The sequence below is a fragment of the Primulina eburnea genome, chromosome 6, assembly GCF_022965805.1.
Source record: "Primulina eburnea isolate SZY01 chromosome 6, ASM2296580v1, whole genome shotgun sequence".
In the NCBI taxonomy this organism is placed as follows: Eukaryota; Viridiplantae; Streptophyta; class Magnoliopsida; order Lamiales; family Gesneriaceae; genus Primulina; species Primulina eburnea.
In genome coordinates this window covers 35525667-35551929 of record NC_133106.1, presented here as the reverse complement: position 1 = coordinate 35551929, position 26263 = coordinate 35525667, and the positions used below count along the sequence as shown (strand labels likewise).

The following is a 26263-nucleotide window of genomic DNA, read 5'->3' as shown; positions in this document are numbered from 1 at the left end:
CCCTTTTCCGATCGAGCCATCCACATACTTCAACTCCAATTTGCAGTAAATGTGAGTAAAATTGTCATATTTTATCATTCATATGGTCTTTCTCAACCAAAACGTAGTATACAATCTAAAATAAATGTTTATATGTCCTTTAATAAATTGGAAATTATATTACAAAATCGCTGCCCAAATGAAAAACATCGATCGAATACGTTAACTCTCAATCTTTTTATTCATCAACTACAGCTGATATTTCTTCAAAAATTATAAGTAAAGAAAATGGCAGCCATCATAACCTGCAAGAGAAATGATACATTTTCAATCTAAAGTGTGATACTTTTGAACAGATTTGATATCTCATGAAATTTCTCGTCAAGATTTTTATGAATCCACAGCTTGATATATGATATTCTGAAAATTTAGTTTGCGTATGCAAAGTAAAAACTACGATATGAGAACTTACTTGGATCAACAGTGACAAGTATTGCCGTTCCTCCAAAATCACATGTTCCCCCTGCCACCTTAGTCCTTTGCCAATAGCTATTGAATGCATACGATGCATGTGCAAATAATGTGTTCGGTTCAAAACAAGATCCAGCTGATTGAATCTGATCACAGTCAGCTCCAGATCCACAAGCGTAGTTCATAGCCTCTTCGATGATTGGATCGGGAACCGAAGCCTTGGCAACGCACCATGTGGCCGTGATTGGGGTCATGTGAGGTGGTGGTGGCACGGTTGGAGGTGGGAAAACTATGGGTGGCAAGAACACACGTGGGCTTGGAACAAATCCATAAGGGGATGGAGTAATAAAGGGTGGGCTAGGCTCGTAACTGGGTGGGCTGGGCTCGTAATAAGGTGGGCTAGGCTCGTAGCTTGGAGGGCTGGGCGCGTAATAAGGTGGGCTAAACACTGGTTGAGTCGGAGTAGGGCCAGTGGGCACATTTGTGGGTGGATTGGGAACTACACTAGGTGGGCTCGGAATAATAATAGGTGGGTTAGGAATTGGGCCACTCTGAGGTGGTCCGTAAGTTGGGCCTTCTGGGCTTGGTACTGTTGAAGGTGGCAGAGGGGTAAGAGGGGGATAGACACAAAATGGAGGGGTGTTTTCGGGAAAGGGAAAAGGAGGAAGAGATTCATAGGGTGGTAAGGAGAATGGGGAACTTACGTAAGGGTCAGTATTTGACGAATCCAGAGGCAAGTTCATTTCTAACCTTCTTTTGGTTTGATGAAACTTTCTTGTAGATTTAACGTTTGAACTTCTTGTGTGCTTCCAACTTCTAAATTTGTGAAATGTTTTGGTTGCATCTGTCGAAATATGAACTGATTAATTAGGTGAAATGGAAATATAGATCTTCAAACAAGTAGTATTCCAAATTGCTAGTGTTGTTCCAATGGAAGGTAAAAATTTCTCATCTCAATATACAAATATATGGCACATATCACATTTGGAGTAAAAAATTAAGAGACTCGGAGAGCAAATGCCAAAATGAACAGAACATGACTTACCACAGTGGACAGAACAAATGGCAGCAGAGAATGCATAGAGAGTTAGTAAAATGCATGACTTCATGAGAACTCCATTTTTCTCCATTGGGAACTCAAGAAAATGCGAAGAATTGTCTGTATATTATTATGATCAAAGGCTTCTAAATTTAGGGAACCCTTGTCGATCGATGATACATACACTCTAGTGTGATCCCTCAAAGGGTCATCAATAAAATTAATGGATGGCTTTATATAGAATGACCAAAGTGAAGATAATGAGAAGACAACTGAAAACTCAAGGTGACACTACACCATTTCTGGACTCATCTCTCCTAAAGTTACATGTGGGCCACATATAGTATATCTTATTATAATTCCATATATTTCCAGGTGCTTGTTAATAATTTAAAAGCAAAAACTTGTGTGAGTCGTATTTTGTAAGATATTTATCTTATTTGGGTCATCCATGAAAAAATATTATTTTTTATGCTAAGAGTATTACTTTTTATTTTGAATATCGATGGGGTTGACCCGTCTCACAGATAAAGATTCATGAGACCGTCTTACAAGAGACATACTCTAATTTAAATCCCAAATAGATCATTGTTGAGTATGGATGAACCTAAGTTTTGAGAAACTAAGATATCGTTTGATTTGTGAGATAAAATGATATATATTATAGAGATAATATATTGATTCATATAACTTAAATCATTTATAGAACTTAAACATCGTATGAAACAAAGAAGTTTTCATTCGCACCAAACGATATATGTAACGTATAATTCATTAAATGATTTCCTAGGAACCGATTTTTTTTTTTAAAAAAAAGGGAACGACCATCATATCCCCTCAGCCACCCATCAAGCCTGCCCCTGTCGTTGCATAAAGGTTAGATTCATAGTTGAGATAGTTTGAGTTGATCAATACAAGAAAACCCGATTCTTTAAGGCATGCAGGCCACTTTGCAGTGAGGTGATTAGAAATGTGTGCATGAAGAAATGTAAAAGCGTTGGATAAAAGCTGTGAGTTTGAATGCATATTTTAGTGAGGGTGTGTGTCTTTAGTTTGGCTTGGGGGTACTGCATATATGCTTGCCTTGACATGAGATAAAATCCAAAAAGTTGGAATTTTGGCGACCCTTTTCTTTTGCTTCCTTTCTACTCAAACTTGTTTCGCCTCCACATCTTCTACTTTCCACTCTTTTAATCAGACAAATTGTTGCATACAGAAACAACGAGAATAAGAACAATTTACTTTGTTGTACATCAAATACGAACTCCCGTAACATAATTAAATCGTTTCCTTAAATTAAAATTACCTAACTCATTCGGTGCACAGGCTTGCCAGTAGATTTAGGCCGAATTTCAAATTCTTTATGTTATTTTTGTATATATTTTATACTCAATACACGTACAACAGGTACTAAATAATATACAATGTCTATAATATATAATAATGCGTCAACTTCCTACTTAGAATAATTATTTTGATCGTTTTTAGTAAACTCACAAAAATATCATTTATTTCGTTCAACAAAAACTAATATAAGAACTTATTTTAGTAAATTTTAAAAATAAAGAAATAATTAGTGACCATAATTAATGGCTTATATTTTAAAAAATAATTAATTAGGTTAAAAATATATGAATGCAAAATAATCGCGTGCTTGAGCTTGAGGAAAATTGTAGAGAAAAGTTGAGTTAGTTGATGTTAAATTAGTTTATTAAGTGGTCGGGTACATTTGAATGTCGAATGAGTTGAATATTGTGCAAAGCAATTTTAAAAAGGACATCAAATATCATTAGGTTTTTTTTTAAATGCCAGTATAATGTCAAAATGAAATATCATTTATTTTTTCATAATAAAATAATATTATTTTGCTATTAATTATCTTTATCGGAATATTTTAAAATTATCAAAAATTTAAAAATATATGGCTTAAACTGAAATTTGAAAAAAAAAAACATAAAAAACAAAATAGATTATTTTTTCATGTGTGAAATTAGAGTTACAATGAAATTTTGTTTGCCGAAAAGATTTAAAACTTGAGATATTTGAAATCCGTCAGTAATTATCAGATATTTGAAATCCGTCAGTAATTATCAAACACAAGATTTTAAATTGAGTGTATGATATTCCTCTAATTTGAAATAATCTATCTGGACAAATCAAATGAATTTGAATCGTGAAAGGTAATACTTGATTGATTACATAGTAGGTCTTTCGTGAAACGGTTTCACGAATCTTTATCTGTGTGACGGATCAGCCCTACCGATATTCTCAATAAAAAATAATATTCTTAACATAAAAAGTAACATTTTTTTATGGATGACCCAAATAAAATATCTATTTTATAAAATATGATCCGTAAGACCGTCTCAAACAAATTTTTACCTTGATTACAAATAGCTCAAATCCATAGGACCTGAATACAAGTCGAGTCAAAACTTAGAAGCCGCCCTTCTTTAGTATTGGTTTACTGAAGGTCCAATCCTCACCTTTATCACTATATTTTTAGGCTTATTTGAGTTACTTACTTATTTTACCGGAGGGGTTTGAATTACTTGCTATTTGATAACAGTGGTTCGAATTTCTGGTGGCTAAATCAGTCTTCCAGTTTTAAAACACCACAAAGATTTATGGATAATTTTTTCCCTGGTTAATAATTTTTTCCCCCATTATGATTGCTTAATTTTGTGGAAGATGGATGGAATCTGTTACTTTTGATTTTCACCATTGAAATAAAGTTGGGGCATATCACTTTCTAAAATGGGGAACCTCTGGTTATAATCTTGGATTGAGTTTATCTTTTGATGATCATGAAGTTTTACTTCAACTCTAATTCCGTTGTAAGTGTTTTAGTCCACCGATACCCGAGTGAATAAATAAGATCGTTGACTAGAGGGTTTCCGCGTAACCTTTCCGATGCTAAGTCTCTGGGAAAGTAAACTGTGCGGAAAACCTTTGGAATCTAAGGTTATAAAAAAATATCTGCCCGGACTTGCATTTGAACTAGGATGAGTCAGGATTAGGAGCCATAAATCACTTCTGAAAAGTCCCGCACACAAATATAATTACCGTATTGCAGTTGTACATAAGTAACGTTATACCGTATAATTATTAGTGAAAATTTGTATTAGAAGCAACAGGTAATGACAAGCAATGGTGATGATAATGCTTTATAGGAGCTCATGTTCAAAATTGAGTTTCACACATTAGCAAGAGCCCGTGCTTGTATCTGGTCTTGTTCAAACTAGAGTAATTCAAAATCAACTTGATCATTTATTAAGTTATTTTGACAACGTGGGTTCAAATAGAGCAACTGAGAACTTTATCGAGCTATATTAGTCAATTTGACCCATTGCCCAAGTGACCGATGTGTTTTCTCATTCAAGTTCTAATGCTCCAATATTTGAAACTAAAAAAATTCGGACGGGAAACAAATACAGAGAAGAGGGTTGGTGGGGAATCATGCCCATTTGGCAAGAAAAGTCATACATCCAGCACCTAGAAGTAGTGAAGTATGTGCTCCCAACTGAAGCCTAATATTGCTCTGCATCCTGGGGTTCATGAAATCAGCTGCTAACAAATCAACCAGGGACATGTAAATCAAGATCCCAGCTGATGCGGAGTTAAATATCCCTTCGACTATAAGAGGAGTGGAGCTATTCTCTTCGTACACTCTAGAAATACCGATACCGATCCCGATCCCTGCCGGAGTTGTGAGGGAGAAAAAAAGCATCATAATTGTCGTTGTTAGAGACTTGTAGTCCGCCTAATAACGCAACCAAGAACAGACGTTAGCCATATCCAAACTAAAGAAGTCAAGAAGAGAGTGATTTAATGATCTTGTTTGATGGCGGCATGATTATTAGTCCCTACTAATACTTAGAATCAACGGTCTTTGAATTTCTTGTTTCTTAATTCCTCGATCATTTTCTACATTCTTGGTTCCTAAAATGTGTACTGCTAACCTGGGAAATGCAGCCACCAAGCCCCATTCCTTCAAAAAACTGGTGAAAAGACAGGGCAACCATTAGAGGTTTTATTGTATCACAACTTTCTGAAGCTCCCAGTGAAATTCCAATTATGACTGAGTGGACCACAATTCCCAGCTCCAATACCTGAAAAACAAAACAAAAGTGTCCTATTTTTTTTCCTTTCCCTTTAAACTTTAACCAAGAACTTCAAGGTCGATTAAATCCCTGGTGAGATCCCCTCCTACGAAAAGAGGATGGATCGCAGGTTATTCAAATTTGTTCGAGGGCCGCAGGTGAATAATCCAAAGCTAAATAGTGTTCATTATACTTTCTCGGAGGAAAAGTAGAGATGTCTCCGTTGTTACCTATACCTACCTGTGATATTATACGCTGTCGGACAAGGTCCATAGAACTCTTATCATGTGATGGAATGGCAGCTCCATGAGCATGTCCGTGTGTGGCATGTGTATGTACATGTACATGACCAGCATGCTCATCATCAAACCCAACTTCTTCATCCACATTCACTAGCTTTGACTTGTTGAAATGCATCTTCTTGTACAAGCTTGTTGCAACTGTATCCACGGCCAGTGTTCCGATACATGCCATCATCGTGACAAAACCCGTGAAGGGAAACTTCCCCCATGGGTTTTCGTTGAGGCAAGGGGATGTCAAGGTGCGGAATGCTTCAGGAAGAATGTGAATGAATCCGGTGGCTAGAATAACTCCAGCAGCAAATGCTTTGATCATGAAGAATAAGTCATTTTCGGGTCGAAATATATGGACTTTTCTCCCGAGAAGGGGGGTGCTCACGCCAATGCCACCGGCAACGAGTATTGCAGTGATGGACAAAAGTTTGTACTTGAGGACTTCGTTCTTCTCGCTTTGCTCGCTACTGCTGTTGCAATGTGCAGTCACCGGATACCCTACTCGGGATTAAAAGCAGGGTAAGGGATGAAAAGATTATATAGCTTTTGAGAATGGAGCAGAAGACTATTCATGATGGAATAGAAGCTGGGGGATTAAGATTTCTTAGATTTTGAGGTGGGAAGTGTGTCTCTTTCACCCCTTCTTTTGTAGGAAGAGAAGTGTGTGATCGCTTGCTAATGCTTGGTTTGTGGAATATTTTGGATGGTAACAAATGAAAGAAGAAGAACCGTGTCCTATAGAACTCTCTGTTTCTGATTTTCTAATTCACAATTTTAAATGGTAAGTGACTATTAAATTATATCTTATAGCTATTTAAATAAAGGGCACATATTATATGACTCAGGGGATGGCAGTGATTTAAAATAGAATTATTCTTATAAAACTTTTTAAAAATAATTTGAAGGCACATTAAATGTAAACCGTGAGGGCCTAAAAGTCTGTTATTCTGTTCAACGATACGTGCTTAATTAACTTGTAGGAGGACCAAGTTGGGTTGAAATGGAGACAAGATGTTGTCATGCAAACCCAATGTGCTACAAGGTATTGCAAAGTAGTTTTCATCGAACTAAAACCTTAATTATGTCGCTATACTTCTCTTTGTTTTGATCACTTTTTTCTCGTCTAGATAAATTTTTATTTGTTGCTAAGTTTAATTCCATACCGATGTCAATTGTATTAATCTATTGATCATTTAGTGGATGTGGTTGGAATTTAGACTCAAGTACGTTTAACGGTATAAATCTTGCGTTTTTGTATACTTTCTTTTTATGTTATATTAGCGAACGACGTACATATTATGCATGTCTAAAATAATTACAATTGTGTATATGAATCATGATAATTAATATATCAAGATGATTCATAAAATTATGTTATAGTTTTTAATTATTGTTTAGATAACGATAATGAAATTATATTAAGTATGTAATTTATAGAGATAATTTTTGAATTTTTAAAGTGGATTAGATATTGTAGTTATGAGTAATTATATGAAAAATATTACTAACCGTAATGAATGTAGAATATACATTTCAATCATACAATACATAAATGTGAAAATACAACTCAAATCGTTACAAAACAGTCACTGACAAATAAACCAATATTTTCTTATGATAGGTTATACTTATGCCAAAATCACAAACGGAAAATTATTTTTAAAAAATAAACCATAATTATACCGAAGATAAATTTATTTCAAGTACATCTTTCAAATCTCTCCCGAAATTAAACACTCTCTCCTAATCAAATTGTTTCATCCAAACGCAAATGTTATGGTGCATTTGAATTAAAGAATTTGAGTGAATTTGACACACATCAAATCAATTATACATTAACTCGAAATTAGAATGACATATTTGAAATCATGTTTAATTATTTTTTTTTTTACTTCAATTTCAGGTTCATCCTTAAATCTAGTCATTTTGAAATATACATACATTGCCTTTAATTTTTAATTATTTTCGCGTTTTATTTATTACTTTTTTCAGCTTATTTCATTACTTGAAGACTTTATTGTTGTCAATCATCATTATCGAGTTCACTGATTATCATTACATTCCTCACACCCAAATTCCGTGGTCCAATTAGGTCATCAACGCAGCGGATGAACTGGGCAACGGCCCAATATGAAGTCCGTTGTATCTTCAGGAATTCGGACTTTCCAAAAAGCAAACCCGACCCGGATAATATCTGTGACTATAAAAGAACTTCACCGTCACTCTTCGCCATCACACGACAATAACACAGTTTCCATCGCGTCTCAGATCCACTGCATTTTGAATTTTTAGGTGTATGATTTTTTCCTAAACAGTTCAAATCTATCGCTTCTCTCTCTAGTTTCTAATTTCAGCAAGAAGTTTGGTGTAGAAATGGAATCGTCGACAGCGTTTTTCAATCAGCTCAAGGTGCAATGTCTGAATTTTGATATTCTCTTTTCATTTACCATCATTTTCATGCTAATTACTTTGATATTTTGATGAACAGACAGCGGAGCCATTTTTCTTACTAGCAGGTCCGAATGTGATCGAATCGGAGGAACACATTCTCTACATGGCGAAGCAGATCAAGGCTATCACTTCTAAGTAACGTCGTATATCGGAATATCTGTGTAGTTTGCCTCAAAATAATTTGTGTTCGAAGAGTTCATGAAACTGATCATATTATTTTTGTCACTTCCAGACTTGGATTGCCGTTGGTTTTCAAGTCGAGTTTTGACAAAGCTAATAGAACATCTTCTAAGTCGTTTCGTGGACCTGGCTTGAGTGACGGCTTGAAGGTAGGTATCTGTTGATATTACCTTTTGAGAGTGAATTTGTTCTGTGTAATGCAGTCAATTTTAACTCAATTTTATGTAGTATTTTATGAAATGCACATTATAGCGAGCTCTCCCGTTTTTGTGTTTGCAGATTCTTGAGAGAGTGAAAACCACTTATGATATTCCAATAGTTACTGATGTACATGAGGCAACTCAGGTTTGATTCAGCAATGGAAATCTTCAATCACTTTTGTCCAATTGAGTTATTCAGTGCAGGAAAAATGTTGCTAAACTTTCTGCGAGCAAGCTCTGAGGAAAAATATGATTCTGTCACATTTAGTAGCTGTTGCCATTTTTTATGCAATAAAATAATTCTTGCTTGGAGCATGTACCAGTATGTGGAATTCTATTACCGAATGAAGTTTATGTGTTACAGTAGGCGTTAGACATCCTCCTGTAAAGCAGCACATCTTCAGACTCATGAGCAAATCCGAGCTTGAGAGACTATCCTTCTATCTATAGAAAGCATTAGGTTAATGGACACATTCTTTGAGAGCCTAAATCTGTTATGGGCCTAATAGCAAGGTCCCACACTGTTCTTTGGTCCATAATTTACAAGCCAATTGCTTCCCTTGCGATATTCTTCATTGAACCAAACTTTTGATGGAGAACTCACCGAGCTAGCTGGCTCAGTGGCTTGTGAGAAGATCCTGTCGAACTAACCGATGAAGGTTCACTTGTGATGCCATGCTATTACAAGAATGATTGTACTTACTAGCTTTCCTGGAAAGAAAGTTCTCTAATCTCTGCAACAAGCACCGGAACCTCCTTGGATAAGGATTTAGATGAAATACCATTTCTGGATTTTTTCGGCAGCTGAACTACTGCCACCTCTCCCATTCTCACATGCATTTGAATTATTTGAGCTACAATTGGCCTGGATTGGAGTAAGGGGATGCTCCAGCAAGATGTCTGCTTGCATTCCTCTGTTGCATCTGATTTCCTTAATGTTTCTGACTGTCTTGTGGACCACTGTCAGATTGAGTCGTGATTTGACATTGTAGTTCCTGATTGTCATGAATGTTTATTGTATCATGCTAATCTCTTTCAACAGTATGTACTTACTTGAATAACTGATTTTTTTCAGTGTGAAGCTGTTGGCAGGGTTGCTGACATAATTCAGATTCCTGCTTTCTTGTGCCGGCAGGTAAATTTTACTCTCCTTTGATGGACAACCAGTTACTTCCTTGCGAGTGTACATAATTTTGGTAATATTTAGCACTAGCCTGTAATTCAACACCATTATGCCACCAGTGTAAATAGGATTTCTTGCTTCTTGGAACAGACAGATCTTCTTGTTGCAGCTGCTAAGACTGGGAGGATTATTAATATCAAGAAAGGGCAATTTTGTGCTCCTTCGGTAAGCAATTTCATCCCAGTTTTTTCATTTTTCCTCCAAACTAAAGTGATCATATTTTGATATCATTTTTCAGCACTATGGTATTATGGTCAGCTGGTTTTGTAGGTCATGGCAAACTCTGCTGAAAAGATTAGGATGGCCGGAAATGAAAATGTTATGGTTTGCGAGAGAGGCACAATGTTTGGCTACAGTAAGTTCATTAACTTCGTGAGCACCCGGTGTTAGATGAACAGCTAAGATATTCAAGAATGTGTGATTGATGGATATGAACGTTTGCTGTAGGTTTGATCCTGCAAAATCTTTTCTCTAAACAAAAGAAGCTGATCTCACCAATAAAATTTCTTTGAATCGTGCATTACAAGTTAATACCTTTTCAGTTTTGTAATACACTGTTTGATTGTGATGGAGAAAGGTTTCTTGCAAATTATTTTAGAATGCTCTGCGATTGAAACTAAACAGTGGAATTAACATGTTCATAACAGTATTGGACTAACTTCACTTGGTCTATTATACAGATGACTTGATTGTTGATCCACGAAATTTGGAGTGGTTAAGGGAGGCCAATTGTCCCGTTGTAAGACTGTCAAACCATTCGAATCTGTGTACATGATACTACTTTGGCACATTAAGGATACACATTCTCTAGAATCATTTCCTTTGTGGCACATCTTGTTCCTGCAAGTGTGTGCGTTATTACTTCGTAGTTTCTAATTTGAATAACTCTGTTTCAGGTGGCCGACATAACACATTCACTACAACAACCCGCTGGGAGGAAGGTATGTATTACAGGCAACATTTGCATTTACTGGCACAATCATCGACCATGGATTGTTTGCATTGGGTAGAATGATTATTTCCAAATCACATGCTTAGATCTTGTTGGCAAGCTCTCTCCCTTCCAATCGCGGCCATAAAATTTGTGATCATTCCAGATACATGCCACTAGGCAGTTATTAATGACATAATGCAACATAAATTCATAAAATCGAATTTCTGCGTAGATGATTTTCAATGACACGATTTATGAAGAATTTTTATGCCACAAGAAATGACCTAAGAAAGCCATGTATCATTCCTCTTCGCATATCAACCATTCTATTTTACCATGAGCTTCGTTGCCACGTTGATGATTAGCATTTCTATTATTTGTACAGCTGGAAGGTGGTGGTGTTGCTAGTGGTGGTCTTCGAGAACTCATACCTTGCATTGCTAGGACTGCAGTAGCTGTTGGAGTGAACGGTATTTTTATGGAGGTATAACACCTATGTTGCATGGATATGGGTACAGGTATCTGACCGAATAGGATACGGGTACTGCGATACGGTTATGATATGACAATTATTATTATTATTATTATTATTATTATTATATATAAATTTAATATTAATATTAAAAACGGTAGAGATATACGTATTTATTTAAATATATTGTAGAAATATATAAACACATTTATGTAAATATATATAATGTACAATTTTAGAGCAGTGATTTAAAAAGAAAAGACAAAAAAATTCATTTTTTTTCCGAAACGTAAACAAAAACATGTCCCGCCGTGTTCATGGCGTGTCCGGCTGATCAAACGTGCAAAAAATCAACGATATCGAATTTTCCGTATCGACACGTGTATCTGTGTGTCGTATCCGTGTCCCATACTTCAAAAAAAAAAATTAAGAGTGTTCGTGCCAGGGACGGAGCCACCGCAAAGGCTAAGGTGGGCTGTAGCCCAGGTTAGATTTTCGGATTAGCGACGGTTTTACCATATCCGTCGCTAAAATTTTTGAATTTGTTAAAAATTTTAGCCCATAGCCCAGTACAAAAAAAAAAAAACGGATGGATTAGCGACGGTTTTACTAAATCCGTCGCTAAAGTTATGACAGTTTTGTTCTAACCGTCGCTATATAGCGCGACGGTTTTGTAAAAACCGTCGCTGATTTACGACGGATTTAATCAAAACCGTCGCCGATTTAGATCGGCGACGATTTTTAGAAGAGCCGTCGCTACTAGGGCTATCATTCAGCCCAGTGTCAATTTAATTCCTGGCTACGTCCCTGGTTCGTGCTATATATAGTATAGCACGAATCCTTTCTGGCATGGATATGTTTCCCCGTGTGAAAATTTTTCTATACACTGGGAAAGTTATTTTTTATACGAATTATTTGCATTTCAATATCTACTTTTTGATGAGTATGCTTTTTTAATTTTATAATAATGTATCTGTCTAGGTGCATGACGACCCTTTAAATGCTCCTGTTGATGGTCCAACTCAGTGGGTAAGTTTCATGCGTTCGAAATATCTCTTAGGCTCTTTTAATTCAATCCGCAGAACAATCCAAAATTAGGTATGCTGGTTGGAACAGTCTTAATTGTTTCCCATGTTTCATTTATGCTATTATAGCCCCTTCGCCATTTGGAGGAACTGTTGGAAGAACTCCTAGCCATTGCTGTAAGTTTCTTTAGACTTACTCCTTTCATGTTCACGATTAGGTACCTATTGTATATGGTGGGCTTTAATTTATATTTATTGTCGTATATTTTACTTAAATTTGAGTTCTTTTACGTTTGAACTAGCATGACGACTCTTACCAGTCCTCACTGTCATACTCCCGTTTTGGTTCCTCTCCCTGTCAAATTTTTCGAAAAGAACTCCTTGCCCCCTGAATCATCTTTCATGCGTGTTCTGCGGATAATTTTTTGAAAGCGTTTAGTTTTAGATTTTCTTTTTTATCCTCCCATCGATTGGATGTCTGGTGATGTGGCAAAAATCTTATCCTTATATCATACATGGATTTGTCTTCATAGAGGGTTAGCAAGGGGAAGCAACATTTTCAATTCGATCTCACCCCATTCCGTTCGTGATTTGGACCACGTTTTTTCGGTAATATCCTATATCCTAACTGTATTACAAGCAATTTCTCGCACGGTGTGTGGGAATTTTTTCTGCTGGGTAGCTTGTTTGATGTTTAAAAATTCATAGATGCTAATTATTATAATCAGTGGGTCATTTAATATTCCTTGATTTTATAATAAACGGCTGCGTCTGTTGGTAAATCCGAGTGGATTTTCACCACTGTAAAGAAATGTAGCTTTGTTAACATTAACTGTTAAGTGTCACTACGTCGTTCTAAATAAATGTATCTCACTAAAAATTTGTATTAGATAAAATATGTCTATTTAGATTGAATAATTAGATTTGGTAAAAAAAAACTTAAAAAATGATGCTGATATTATGTGCATTTAAAATCATTATTATTGTTCACGCAAGTATCCTCGATAGTTCAGTATCATAAAATATCCAAAGACTAGGATGTATTGAATCAAAGATTTGATATCCGTATTTATAAACTATTCAAACCGAACACCATCTTAGAGTACTTGAAATTTAATCCAGCGCTTAATTAACCGATTAATTCTACACAGCTTATCTAGCTGTGCGGATAGTTGCAGCTTGAGAGATTTCCTTCAATTTAAACAAAAAATGAGATGAAATCTTAAAATTAGTTTGGATACAGAAGTGATAGGTTATGGTTTGAAAAAACATTTATATAAGTCTAATTTTTTAAGTATTTTTATTAAGAAAAAAGAAAGCGATTTTATTGTTTGAGTATATGTCAGTCTAGTTTTAATTTTTTTTTAAATAGAAGCATAAATTTTAAAAGCAGAAGTTTTAGCTTCTAAATTACATTATTTTTTAAAGAAATTTCTTTTTTACGAAGGGAATCGACGAATTCAATTCATTACTGTGCCGATGTTTTGTTGATGTCAAATTAGCACCCTCGAATAATTGGATACTCAAACTGCTATATTATTTAATACTCAAAACAGCCATAAACTGACATTGAAATTACCCAACTGGTTCACGGGGTCAAGTTTTTTTGCTTCAATGTAACGTCTCTTTTACTTCAATGCGCGTAAACCAGCAGCAAAATTTACGAGATACCATTCATTCTCTTACACATGAAATTTATCATAAAGTACAATCGTTAAATAGAAAATCTTGAGCAGAATTAAACTAGTAATCGTACATGAATGGAGTAGTACCTTATTCGATGCCCCTGGCTTGTCTTCGAATTCTAATCCTCTATGATATAAAATAGAACAAAAAATTTCAGACACAAAAAAGCAGCAAACTTTGTGCTACCCCCATCCAATTCTCGTTGCTCCCACATAAAACTGCAGAAGCATCTATTTATTGGTTGCTGCCACTAAAGCCATATGCTCTATTAGATCCAGCACACGGTTGCTGCACAACGAAGATCAAGATAGTCATTCTCAAATCCTTGGACTTTAAATTTTTAAGTTTTTGATTAAATCATTATTTGATATCTGAAATCTCACGGTTCAAAACATACTATTACGCATTCATGCGAGTTGCATTATCTCTATTTTTCTCAACCGATCATTATTTTAATACATTCTTCATTTCACTATCACTTCATCATATATCACAACTTTTAAGTTTTATCCGAACACCATTTCAAAAATATTTCCAAACATAATACTAATTTTTTCAAAAGTACCTCCATACATGATACCAATTTTTCCGCAAACTTTTATGTCAGATCAAGTTTGAAACCCAATTATTGAACATCAATAATCAATGCAGAGTGAGAGATGGGAACTGTAGGTGTAATATTCGTCAGCGAGGACATTGTCATTTGTCCCCGACAAATATCATGGGACATGGTCCAGACATGCAATTCAATTGTACACAAAATGTAACGCCGAGTAGCCTACAGATTCAAATAGAGAAAATGTACCTGTAGCCCCATTCGTTATCATACCAAGCAACTAGCTTCATGAACGACTTGCTAAGACCTATGCCAGCCTTGGCGTCAAAAATGCTTGACCTGAAAAGAAAATATTTTTCGAACTTGTGACAAATCAGTTTAAATAGCATGTACAGCTGTAGACTTAAAAATAATGAAAGAGATAATGAGGTGGTGTAAATATGCTAGTGAGATTATATATGAACATTAGAAATTGTGATAGAAGGGAAATTTTTTACCTAGTGTCACCAATAAAATCAGTGGAGACAACATCATCTTCAGTGTACCCGAGGATGCCCTTCATTGGACCCTCTGCTGCATATCTGAAATTTTAAACCCAAAATTAAGCATTTTATGAAAATTATCAGTCATCTTCCATTCAAACCAGATAAACACAGACAAGCCAAAAACCTGAAACAGAATTCACATACTTAATAGCTGCTTTCACATCTTCATAGGAAGCATTCTTTTCAAGTCGACAAGTTAAGTCAACAACAGAAACATTAGGAGTAGGTACACGGAAAGCCATTCCAGTGAGCCGACCATTGAGTTCTGGAAGAACTTTACCAACAGCCTAAAATTTCAGTCAAAAGATAAAACCACACGTCACAAAAGTTGGTGTTACAAGGCTTTACTGTTTTAAGACGTTTTCATACCTTTGCAGCACCAGTGGAACTAGGGATGATGTTCTGCCCTGCTCCACGACCACCTCGCCAATCTTTCATAGAGGGACCATCGACGGTTTTCTGTGTGGCTGGAAGTCAACAAAAATCAGTGTAACAAACTGTTGCTTTAAAATGTGCCATTAGTCTACAAATGTTTTTTAGTGCTGCGATGCATACCGGTTGTCGCATGGACGGTTGTCATTAAACCCTCTAAAATACCAAACTCCTCATGTACAACCTGTCAAGGATAACTACTGTAAAAAACATTGTGCAGACGTGGTGAATAAATTGCCAATGGACATGGATTGCAATCTCTGAAAAACGAAATGTTTATTCACCTCACTTAAAAAAATCAGCTCTGTGTTTCTTAACCTCAACTTCTACTTAATTTAATCAAAATCCAAAAACTAGTCACCTGGTGATTCTGATTCTTAAAAAATGATTCTGTTATTTTAGTTAACAAATGAGAAATTTTCTGGACAATCTTTCCCCATCAAACCCTATCTTTCGCAAACACTTCAAATGATGATATTTTAAGTATTTTATTAAAAAGCTAAAGATTAGAATAATGTATTTACCGAACGCTCTAACTTGAAAATTTTCAGCTTCTTCGATTTTATTTTCGAACACTATCCATTTCTGAATTTTTCTCATTTCTTCAAAATCTATAAATTTTAATCTTTTGCTAACACTCTCTCGATGTCAAAGTTATTGATGAAATCAAACTATCCAATTGTAAGAGATATCGCTATTTGTTATCCGATGTTTTGTGAGATTTCAGTCAAACCTTGGCCACTGGAGCAAGGACAATTGGTCGTACAGCTAGCATTGGAAACAATGTCCATGCTTGGTCTATACTTAGTCTCATTTACACCAACAACGAACATTGGGGCATCGCCTGATGGAGCTGAGATCACAACCTTCTTTGCCCCACCCTACAATACAAGCTCTAATGAGAACATTTGTTCACTAGGACACAAAAGATGGTGTTAAAGGCTAACTACTTATTTACCTTTTTGTGTTCTGATGCCTTCTCAATTGTAGTGAAGACCCCAGAAGATTCAACGACATACTCAGCCCCATAGTCACCCCAAGGAATCTCTGCTGGATTCCTACACGGAAACATTGGAGTTAGCATGGGGGTTCAAACGGTTAAACGAGTCACAGATAGTGTTGTGATACCTTTTGCTGCTAATTTTAATCAGCTTTCCATTTATTTCCAAAGTGGATTCATCTGCAACCGAGATGATCCCCTTGTATGGTCCATGAGTGGAATCGTACTTGAACATGTATGCCTGAAAGAAGTTAACAGCATATCACACTCATGATCTTTATGTGATTCATTGTAAGAAACATGCATGAGTAAGCAAGTTGTTTTTCAGGCCACGAAAGAGATCTTGTATATATATATAATCAGGCTCCAATGTCAACACCCCAAATCCATCATCTCAATTATCGAGATTACATATTTCATAAAAGCAGTTATTAAAAGAACATGCATGAAAGCAGAACAAGCACACTAACCATGTACTTAGCATCAATAAAAGGATCGTTAACTGCCACAACATCAATGTCATCCCTGAGGGTTGCTATGCGCAGAACGAGCCTCCCAATACGCCCAAAACCTGCAGGATCAACCATCTTAGTCATGTGTGGCCACAATGTTTTCTAAACACATACTATATCTTCTAATCGTGATTGAATTCATGCAGCATATGGATATAACACACTCAAGCATAAATATTTATATTCCTAGGTAGAAAAAATAAAGTTCAGAGATATTCATAATATGGTGATGGTTACAAAGCAAAGCAGGAAAATACTACCATACATACCATTGATCCCAATCTTTGTCTTCCCTCCGCCTCGTGACTCTGAATTAGTCGAATGTGCAACAAAGTTAGTCAGGATCTGAATATAAAAGTTATCCAAAAGCATTGAAACATACAAGGACCGTATATGTACTTGGTATGGTTGGAGGAACTTCTGTAGCCGTTGCTTTAATAGGCTTAATCCCATGTGCAGTAAACCTCCTGTACATTTGGATATTACTCACATATGAATTTAGGATAACATAAGTCATAACGCTTCCAATAGCATTTCAAATGACGAATATTGATTATTGACTCAACTGTAACGAATGTGAATCAACTTGAACATTAGTGCCACCGATGCTGGATCTGAACTTCACTGATTTTACATTGCCGCCAAAACTCCCATAAGATACCTAAAATAGGTTGTTTAATCAAATGTCTCAACATATCAATGACCTCGTTATTCATCCAACTTAAACAGACGGAACAGGAACGAAGAGCGCTGGTTCATGGAATAATTGTTCTCTTTTTTCCGAAAAACATATCTAGTCCTGGAAATTCTATCACTCGCATTGTTTAGTCACAATTAAACAAGATCCACTAGCAAATCTGTACTACTTCCAGAAACAATCAATCTGACAACTGAAAATTAGCAAGGTAAAATTACCACCACTATGGTGATCGAATGACAGTTGATCGGGATTGTACATCTAACTTTCATCAATTAATACAAGATATGGCATCTCCAATCCACTAGCTATGTTTTTGAAACATAAATCATATTATTAGTAGGAGGAAAACTCTGAAAGCAATACACTCGATCTTCCATCACGGAAAGATTCCATAATTTGCTCGAGTCTCGATTTTGCGGTGTAGGAACGGCCACATATCAGATCCGTTAACTTTTCATTGGCGAATGTTGTTCGATATATTAACAAAAAACGGAAACACAATTCAATGTTAGGTAAAAATGCGAGCCATCATGTAAAAAAAACACAGAAAATTAGCTTCTCAAACTCATCCAACAAAAATAAATGCAGAAAACACAGATTTAAAAAGCTAGAAATGAAAAATATTAGAAAAAAAAACAGCTAATCCGTGCTCTCTCAAATTTTCGTCATTCTCGACGGTTCAAACTCTAAAAACCCCGTGAAAAAAGCGAGCAACATAGTAACACACCACGGATAGACCGGATGGATGGAGTGCATCGACATCGATACCAAGCGATGGCGCAGATCCAATAAGCGAAGAAGAGAACGCCGCCATACTCGAACGCCAAATGCACAATAGCTAATTCTCAGCTGCACTAACTTGACTTGAATTTAAAAAAAAAAATAGAGAGAAAGCAAAACCCTAGAGAAATAGGTGAATTGTCCTTCGAGTGAAGGAAGAAGGCGGCCTTTGACGAATATTTAAATGCTCACGGATTCAGCAGATGGCGGAGTTTCTCACGAGAACGTCACACCAACCCGCGAGCACGCCATAAAGCAACTGTTGTCGTTTTAAGGTGCGAGGAGGCGTCGTTTTGTGCAGCTGATATCTTCGGTTGCCACGTCGGACTTGTGTAACTTGGAAGTGGCGCTTTTTGATTTTTTTGAGGGACCCATCAATTCTTTGCATTTATTTTGTTTATATAATTATATTTATTGGCATCGCATGGACATATATTTGATACAGAAATTATTTTAAATCTCAATGCCCGATAGAGTTGGCGAAAAAATAAACCTTTTTTTGTGACTAAAAATATATAAATCTTTCTTTTTAATGATTTTTTTATTTAAAAATAAATTTTTTGTACTACGGTCTCATTAGTATGTAACAATGTGATACAATGTGATAGTTTGATCTGACGCACACTTAATATGAAAATTAATATTTTTAAAATAAAATAAATTTTTTTTATCAACTTAAAATTAATTTACGAAATCGTCTCGTAAATTTTTTTTTTATCTCCATTTAAACCTTCTAGAGTAGGGGGATGTTGTCGTGGCCAGCGCCGATCAGCTGAAAAATTTGTGTTAGGTAGCAAGGGACCAAATTAGCACGTGTTTCAACGACCACATCTTGATTTTTTTATTTAATTTATAAAAAAATTGACCACATTTTGTTTTGTTATGCATCAAATCACGTGATCTGCGACTTTTATACAACTATTATATTTTAAAGGTAATGATTTCTATTATTGTGTTGTTAATAGAGAATAAAATCATAAATAATAATTATTTTGATCTTGTAATTTATTTATAGTACTCATAAAATATGTCGTTGTAATAAGCTAATAGCTGTCATGTTTGACCTTGTTCTCAACTTTTACAATTCTCCGGCTCGTTTTTTCTTCGAAATTTGTTTATCTGAGTATATCGCTAATGTCACCACTTATATCTAATTCCGTGGACATAATCTGAGTATATCGCTAATGTCACCACTTATATCTAATTCCGTGGACATAATTTGATCAAAATTTAATTAAATTTTATATGGTGATCCGAAGATTTTAAATTTCACGAGCTATGGTTTTTTTTATAAAGTAACATAGTTTTGGCAGCGATTCAATACATAATATTTGAGAAAATGGGAACACATTTCTTGATGTTTGGAGATGCAGGTATAATAGTATAAAACAAAGTATATATAACAATGATTATGATTATGATATATATGCTATTCATATCTTTGTATTTTACTTTTTTAAAAAAATAGTTGGAGAGAGGATATTTTGTTGCAAATGAATATCAAATCGGATATCTCGTTCTAAATTTAGAATTTTTATATCATATATATTACAATTTATAACTCGTCAATTATGATATCTTATCTTATATATATGTCAATAATAATAAAAGTTTTGAAAGTTAGAAAATAATTTTCCGAATGCGACTTTGTTTTGAACGTGGTTTTACTATTCTTAAGAAAAATTTGCTCCCGCTATATTGATGCACGGGTTAATGGCAATTCTCTACCTGATCTTCAAAATAAAACAAAATTTACAGACAACAAATACCTAAACACTTTCCCAAATATTAAGTTTGGAGAATTGATTCAGTAATTTGGGAATAAAGAATCAATAATTTCGTTTACGAAAGGATGCAGCATCTGGAAAAGAAAAAGACATTTATTCATTCACGAATAGACACCCATTCAATTTTAAACGTTAAATTTGCACTTATACTTTTATCATTATTTTAATTTTCGAACAATATTAAAAATAATATCAATAAGTAAGGAAAAAATTCAGTATAGATAAAAAAAATATATTAATCAATTCTAATTTATCATTAAAAAATTAGATATTAACAAGTTCCAACTATCCCCTTCCCAATTAAAAAAAATAAAAATAAAAAATCATTCGTTGCGATTTATCGCCCAGATTCCCTTGCTATGGCAAGGGCGAAGTCCCAAAATCCTAATTGAGCCGAAGAATTGAATTATTAATTGATTTAGATGTAGAGCAAATGGTCCGACCCATAATGAATACGAAAATTACTTGTTAATTTAATTTGGAATCAATAGAATTAATTACAGATCTAGTGTTTTATGACATCGATGTGTGCCATTTTTTTTTTCTTTTCTCATTACTATTTAAAAAAAACTGTAACATCAAATCCGTTGTAATAAGTCAGATACATATACAAGAGAGCAGGATTTTTGAGGTCATGAAAAATATGGAATAATTTATTGGATCGAAAAGTTAGGTTCTGTTTGCACAAATTTTTTTTAAAATAATTTGTGTTTTAAAAATTTAAAAAATTAAAATACGTGTTTGAATAAAATTTTATTTAAAAAAATTATGAAAACATTCACAAAATATTATTTTTAAAGAATAACTGAAAAGTATTTTTTTATAGCACATTGTTTTTTTAAAAAAACATAAATCATAATTTTCAACTCTCTAATAGTGAGTGCGTCACACATGTGAAAGCAGCTAGTAGTCAGTAATGACTCGACACGTGTTAGTCTCCAGCACAGTATCGTATTGGCTCACGCAACGACACGTGTCTTAGGTGCCCGATGCCCTAAGAAGTCTCTTATATTCAAAACTTCTGTCCGCCCGTCTCTATGATATTTACATATACGTACATCTATATCGGCAGTCCGCTCTCTCTCAGGGTTTGGTTCTCTGCACGCCGACGAATATTCCGACTGGGTAAGTCTTGCTTAAGCGTCGTTATTCTTTCGGTGGACCTTATCGTGAGCTGAATTTTAAATAAGATAATGATGATTTCGAACCTCTGTTTGAATTTAAGCAGAATTTTTAGGATTCTTTTATGTTTATTGGATAAAATCTTGTCTTTTCTTAAGTTTGGACACGATATGTACCTCTAATTTCAAGCTATTTCATTTAGTTTTTTATTATAGGTTTATTTATTCATTTGCGATTTTTCACTCTTTTTTTAAAATAAATTTGTTTATGTGAAAGTGTGATATAAATTACTAAGTGTTAATTGTCTTATATCGGTGAAATAAATAATATGAGAGTTGTATATATGATCTTGGACAATCTTCTTCCTAGTTTTTGGGTTGAGTTAGGTCCAAGTTTTAATCTTTAACATGGTGATAGAGTCCGGGTTCCACTGTTATGTGTTGGACTGTGTATAATTCTGTCACCCATTGTGTCTATAATTGGGTCATTTGTAAACTTTATGCTTCATATGTTCATTCTTGGACGTGAGAGGGGTTAGTTAATTGTTCTACATCGGTTGGATAAATATCCTGGGGGTTGTATATATGGTTTTGGACAATCCTCTCCCTTGAGCTAGCTTTTGAGTTAGTTTTTGGGGTTGAGTTAGGTCCAAATTCTAATCTTTAACATTAAGCAACCAAGACTCTCTGTTTAAAAATCATATTAGATAAAATTTGAAGGTTTTCCGTTTAATGACAAAGTTTGGACATGTCATATGTTTTATCTGTACGTAACATGTCGTTCACTGGCTGATTGTTATGTATCATAATATGTACAAACTTTAGTTTAAGATTAAGGTGCGTAGGAAGATGTAGGCTGCATTTGCATCTATAGATTTGAGCTTCGTGGAATACATCATGAATCTTTGGCTGAAATTAGAAATTTAAATTCATTCCTCCTTCAAAATCAAGAAAATTCTAGAGTATGAATTCAAAAGTTCTATCAAAAGTAGTCACTTAATATTTATTAATATTTTTTCGAAATCTTCTCTTCCAAATACATCAGTCAATTTCATCAATCCAAACCTAACGGAGAATTTATTTTTCATTATATATAGCAGGTGTGGTTGATACTTGGAGCCACAGTGGGATTTGCTGTGGACGTTGGATGATTTTTTAGTTTCTGTCATAGTTCGTACATTCTTGGTTGAATCAATTTGTAGTAATCTGCTTCATCCAATTTTCTTGCAGTTCTGGATTGAGAATTGAAGCAGAAATACCAACGCCTGTGGCCATGAATAGTTCGGATCAGCGACAGCTACCTGCGTGCCAGAACCGGCAGCAACAGATTGCAGCTGCGGGAGGTGTACCAGTGAGTGGTCAAATGGCTTATGCCACTTCTTATCAAACAACACCAACAGCGGCCACGGGCACTCCAGCTCCCGCCGTTTCCTCTCCAACTCAGCTTCCATCTACTTTCCCCACTCAACAACAGCTTGCTAGTTATCATCAAGCTCAGCAGTTCCATAGTCAGCAGCAGCAACAGCAACTCCAAGGTTTTTGGGCCAACCAAATGCAAGAAGTCGAACAAGCTATAGAGTTCAAGAACCACAGTCTTCCACTAGCTCGCATAAAAAAGATAATGAAAGCTGATGAAGATGTCAGAATGATCTCTGCTGAAGCTCCCGTTATATTTGCTAAGGCTTGTGAGATGTTCATCTTGGAGCTGACAATGCGGGCTTGGGTTCACACAGAAGAGAATAAGAGACGGACCCTACAGAAGAACGACATTGCAGCTGCAATTTCAAGAACAGATGTGTTTGACTTTCTGGTTGATATCATTCCTAGAGATGAATTGAAGGAAGATGGTCTTGGAATCGCTAAAGCTACTATTCCATTAATGGGATCTACTGCAGATGCAGTTCCATATTACTATGTTCCCCAACACAATCCGCAGCTTGATCAAGCTGCACTTTATGGGGGTCAACAGTCGAGACCACCTCTCTCTTTCGTGGCCTGGCCACAGATGCATACTCAGCAGCAGCCACCGGAGCAGCAGCCAGGTGACCCATAACTGAATGGATAATGCTCGAGCTCTACTGAATTATCGCTGATAGATGTTTATCACACTGTTTGGAAGTTTGTGCAGTATATCTAGCAGAAGCCCTATATGATGTTAGAAGGTGGATTCGGTTGATGAGGGGAGTGTAATATATTTTATATTATGTTTGGATTGGTCCTAAGAGGAACTCGAAAATCAAGAACATAAGTGAAGGATGTTCGTGTTTTGTAAATAGAAAACATGTTTTCTTGCAAAAATTACTTGCGAATAGATTAGAAAATTACGACCATTCCATGATTCTTCAAAAAGATACCTTTGTGGTCAGGCATGTCTCAAAACTACGACAATAGCGATAAAACCTTTGTTGTGTCGAGGTGGACTCGGCTCGGGTTAAGATATGGACTCGGCTGTTATGGCCTTGCCGTCTTAGAAAGTTTTTTCGTAATGGATATCAGTTGGGGCTCTGTGTATGGCTTTGGCTCTTACTCTAGCCTAATTGTATGAAACATGAGTCCATCTTTTTTTTTTTTTTTTGTAAAATGGGCTCGGGTATCTAATGTTATGGTCGGATCCGGGTCAGAGCAACTACACGGGGATATCGATAATACCTCTTTCCGCTCTAAAAAAATAATAAAATTTAGATCAATTATTTGGATCGAGGCGTGGTCGACCCAAGCACGTTACACTACTTGGTTGTTTCATGTTTCCGGTAGGATGCGGGTTGGGTTTGATCGGCTACACAGGATATCAATTTCTAAATTGAAAAGTATATATATAAAATTTTATATAAGTTGATTATCACCATTTTTTGGATAATATGTACGGTGATATAAAACTTCGAATAAAATCGAAAAACCTTTAAATCCAATCCCCAGAAACAAAAAATTGAAATCAACCAAAAATTAAAATTCTGAATTCGGATATAAATGTTAAAATTGAAGTTTGGTTATTTTTCGAATTTTATTTGGCATATATATATATATATATATATATATATATATATATATATATATATTTATTTATTTATTTATTTAAAATTTTATATAAGTTGATTATCATCATTTTTTGGATCATAAGTACGGTGATAATTGAGTGTTTAAACTTCGAATAAAAACGAAAAACCTGTAAATCCAAACCGAAGAAACAAAAAATTGAACTCAACCAAAAATCGAAATTCTGAATTCGGATATAAATGTTAAAATTGAAGTTTGGTTTGTTTCGAATTTTATTTGTCAATATCGAACCAACTGGAAAATCGAAATTTAATTACATTGATAATTGTGTTTATACTTTATTAAGATTATATTTTTATTAGATGATATTTAGTTATTAAGAATATTTTGTTAATTTTATTTGATTGTTATTTATTTAGTTAATTTAAACTTTATATTTTAAGACCAATCTCTACGTGGTAGAATAAAAGGATCCATTGGAACAATTATTTATTTCAGTTCAGAGTTTAACTAAAAATGATATATTATATTTTAATTATTAATTTATATGATTATCAAAATCGAATAAATCGAGCTGAAATAATCAAACAATTTGTTAAAAAAACCCTGTCGAACGGAAGAAAAACATATCGAATTATATATTTTTAAAATAAAAAGCGAAAATCGAACGGAACCTCCGATGAAAACCTGTCGACTATTCATCTTCATTTTTGGTTGGTGGGGAGTCTCATTTCAACCATTTAGAGATGGCCCACCAAGATGATTGGCAGAGAACAGAAGTCCAAGAAAGCTCCTTTCTCAAATGTGAAGAAACGATCCCGTGCTCAACCAACTGGAATTCCTGCCAGTAAGCTGTAGCCTGTGAAGAAAACTTGCATTGTTTTGTGGACTTGCTTTTCCAACTGCATGCAGTGGAGTTATGGCATGTAACATAGATATATGTTGGAAAAACATTCACATTTGAGTTTAAGAATTTAGTCCATGTTCACGAAGGCATTAACAATTTGATGGCATTTCCTGAATTATATTTCCATGACTTGCTTGATGCTCCTATTTTTAGAATGGAAAATAGGAAACACTCTTCTGGAAGATCTGAGATACGAAAAACTTGATTGAAAACTTTTACAATGTCATATAAGTATTCATATTAACTTCTAAATAATTTTTTCCACTGAAACTATATTTTACCCGTATTTATTTATTTATTTTTTTCAAAAAAACTCGGCGTTTGAAGTTTTTTTTGGTGAGGTGGTTGTGCATATATGTGCGTGCAACAAGTTAGATTGACCAATAATATAGATCACAAGAAAAAAACAGAGAGAAAATAAAATATACAAGATGAGCAAAGGCCAAAGAATGAGTTTCAAAACCATATACCATCGCCTACCAAAACTCCACGATAAGAATTGAACTCGTATCCGCACATAACCCACCTCTCTCATTTTACTCCTCATTCATTCCCCGAGCACAAGCAGAGGGAGTACTAATGGCGTCGACTGCAGCTTCTCCTGCATTCTGTGGCATCCCCAAGTCTTCATCCACCACGAGCAGGGATTCCCTCAGTGTCCCCACGACCCGCTTCTTCGGAAGTTCCCCGCTACGTTGTCTGGTGTCCTTGCCCTCGATGAAGCTGTTGCAGTTTCAGTGTAAACGTATAGGCATTGTCCTGATCCATTCTTTTAACCCGCTTTGTACATGTTCCATTTTTCTTGTTGAATCACAATAAAATATTAATGAAAATTCGAGGGGGTGAACTGCATTTTTCTCTTTCTTTACAAAAAGGACTTCTTTCTTTGTTATACCAATTTCCCTTCTGTAAT

General features: G+C 35.1%; 4 protein-coding genes and 1 pseudogene across 8 annotated transcripts; 2 read left to right on the top strand and 3 right to left on the bottom strand.

The window, feature by feature from the left end:
- Positions 1-108: 108 nt before the first annotated feature.
- LOC140834736 (uncharacterized) lies at positions 109-1723 on the bottom strand. Of its 2 annotated transcripts, none has more exons than XM_073199825.1 (3): positions 1496-1723; positions 452-1309; positions 109-284 (listed from the first exon to the last, which is right to left on the bottom strand). In XM_073199825.1, the coding sequence occupies exons 1-3, from the start codon at positions 1578-1580 to the stop codon at positions 253-255; spliced, it is 975 nt and encodes a 324-aa protein (XP_073055926.1). In that variant the 5' UTR covers positions 1581-1723; the 3' UTR covers positions 109-252. The 2 variants fall into 2 exon arrangements, with proteins under 2 accessions (XP_073055926.1, XP_073055928.1); XM_073199827.1 differs by having other exon boundaries at positions 110-284; positions 452-1294.
- A 3149-nt stretch (positions 1724-4872) lies between these two features.
- LOC140835512 (zinc transporter 1-like) lies at positions 4873-8143 on the bottom strand (annotated as a pseudogene).
- Positions 7936-13212, top strand: LOC140834734 (2-dehydro-3-deoxyphosphooctonate aldolase). The gene is made up of 13 exons (XM_073199823.1): positions 7936-8294; positions 8374-8471; positions 8569-8665; positions 8796-8861; positions 9792-9851; positions 9990-10064; positions 10170-10254; positions 10580-10638; positions 10796-10840; positions 11219-11317; positions 12287-12334; positions 12460-12507; positions 12864-13212. Exons 1-13 carry the CDS (start codon positions 8259-8261, stop codon positions 12918-12920), a joined length of 873 nt encoding a protein of 290 aa, XP_073055924.1. The 5' UTR covers positions 7936-8258; the 3' UTR covers positions 12921-13212.
- A 761-nt stretch (positions 13213-13973) lies between these two features.
- Positions 13974-18817, bottom strand: LOC140834733 (glyceraldehyde-3-phosphate dehydrogenase GAPCP2, chloroplastic-like). Its single transcript, XM_073199822.1, is given in 15 exon segments — positions 13974-14304; positions 14822-14911; positions 15070-15153; positions 15262-15404; positions 15487-15584; positions 15673-15733; positions 16283-16300; positions 16302-16430; positions 16508-16607; positions 16678-16790; positions 17020-17120; positions 17331-17369; positions 17461-17528; positions 17628-17722; positions 18489-18817. Coding segments are annotated over 15 exon segments (1284 nt in total). The 5' UTR covers positions 18576-18817; the 3' UTR covers positions 13974-14246.
- A 2487-nt stretch (positions 18818-21304) lies between these two features.
- Positions 21305-23846, top strand: LOC140834732 (nuclear transcription factor Y subunit C-4-like). 4 transcript variants are annotated; one of them, XM_073199819.1, is made up of 3 exons: positions 21372-21453; positions 22550-22591; positions 22680-23846. In XM_073199819.1, the coding sequence occupies exon 3, from the start codon at positions 22723-22725 to the stop codon at positions 23500-23502; it is 780 nt and encodes a 259-aa protein (XP_073055920.1). In that variant the 5' UTR covers positions 21372-21453; positions 22550-22591; positions 22680-22722; the 3' UTR covers positions 23503-23846. The 4 variants fall into 4 exon arrangements, with proteins under 4 accessions (XP_073055919.1, XP_073055920.1, XP_073055921.1 ...); XM_073199820.1 differs by having other exon boundaries at positions 21385-21453; positions 22547-22591; XM_073199818.1 differs by lacking the exon at positions 22550-22591 and having other exon boundaries at positions 21305-21453; positions 22680-23844.
- Positions 23847-26263: the final 2417 nt, after the last annotated feature.

Excerpts from the sequence above, each read along its gene's own strand:
- LOC140834736 (XM_073199825.1), bottom strand. The coding sequence starts at position 1,580 with ATGGAGAAAAATGGAGTTCTCATGAAGTCATGCATTTTACTAACTCTC. Across the intron at positions 1,310-1,495 it reads CATTTGTTCTGTCCACTGTG|TTCATATTTCGACAGATGCA; the intron begins GTAAGTCATGTT and ends CTAATTAATCAG. Across the intron at positions 285-451 it reads ACTTGTCACTGTTGATCCAA|GTTATGATGGCTGCCATTTT; the intron begins GTAAGTTCTCAT and ends TTTCTCTTGCAG.
- LOC140834734 (XM_073199823.1), top strand. The coding sequence starts at position 8,259 with ATGGAATCGTCGACAGCGTTTTTCAATCAGCTCAAG. Across the intron at positions 10,639-10,795 it reads GGGAGGCCAATTGTCCCGTT|GTGGCCGACATAACACATTC; the intron begins GTAAGACTGTCA and ends ACTCTGTTTCAG. Across the intron at positions 11,318-12,286 it reads TGAACGGTATTTTTATGGAG|GTGCATGACGACCCTTTAAA; the intron begins GTATAACACCTA and ends GTATCTGTCTAG.
- LOC140834732 (XM_073199819.1), top strand. The coding sequence starts at position 22,723 with ATGAATAGTTCGGATCAGCGACAGCTACCTGCGTGCCAGAACCGGCAG.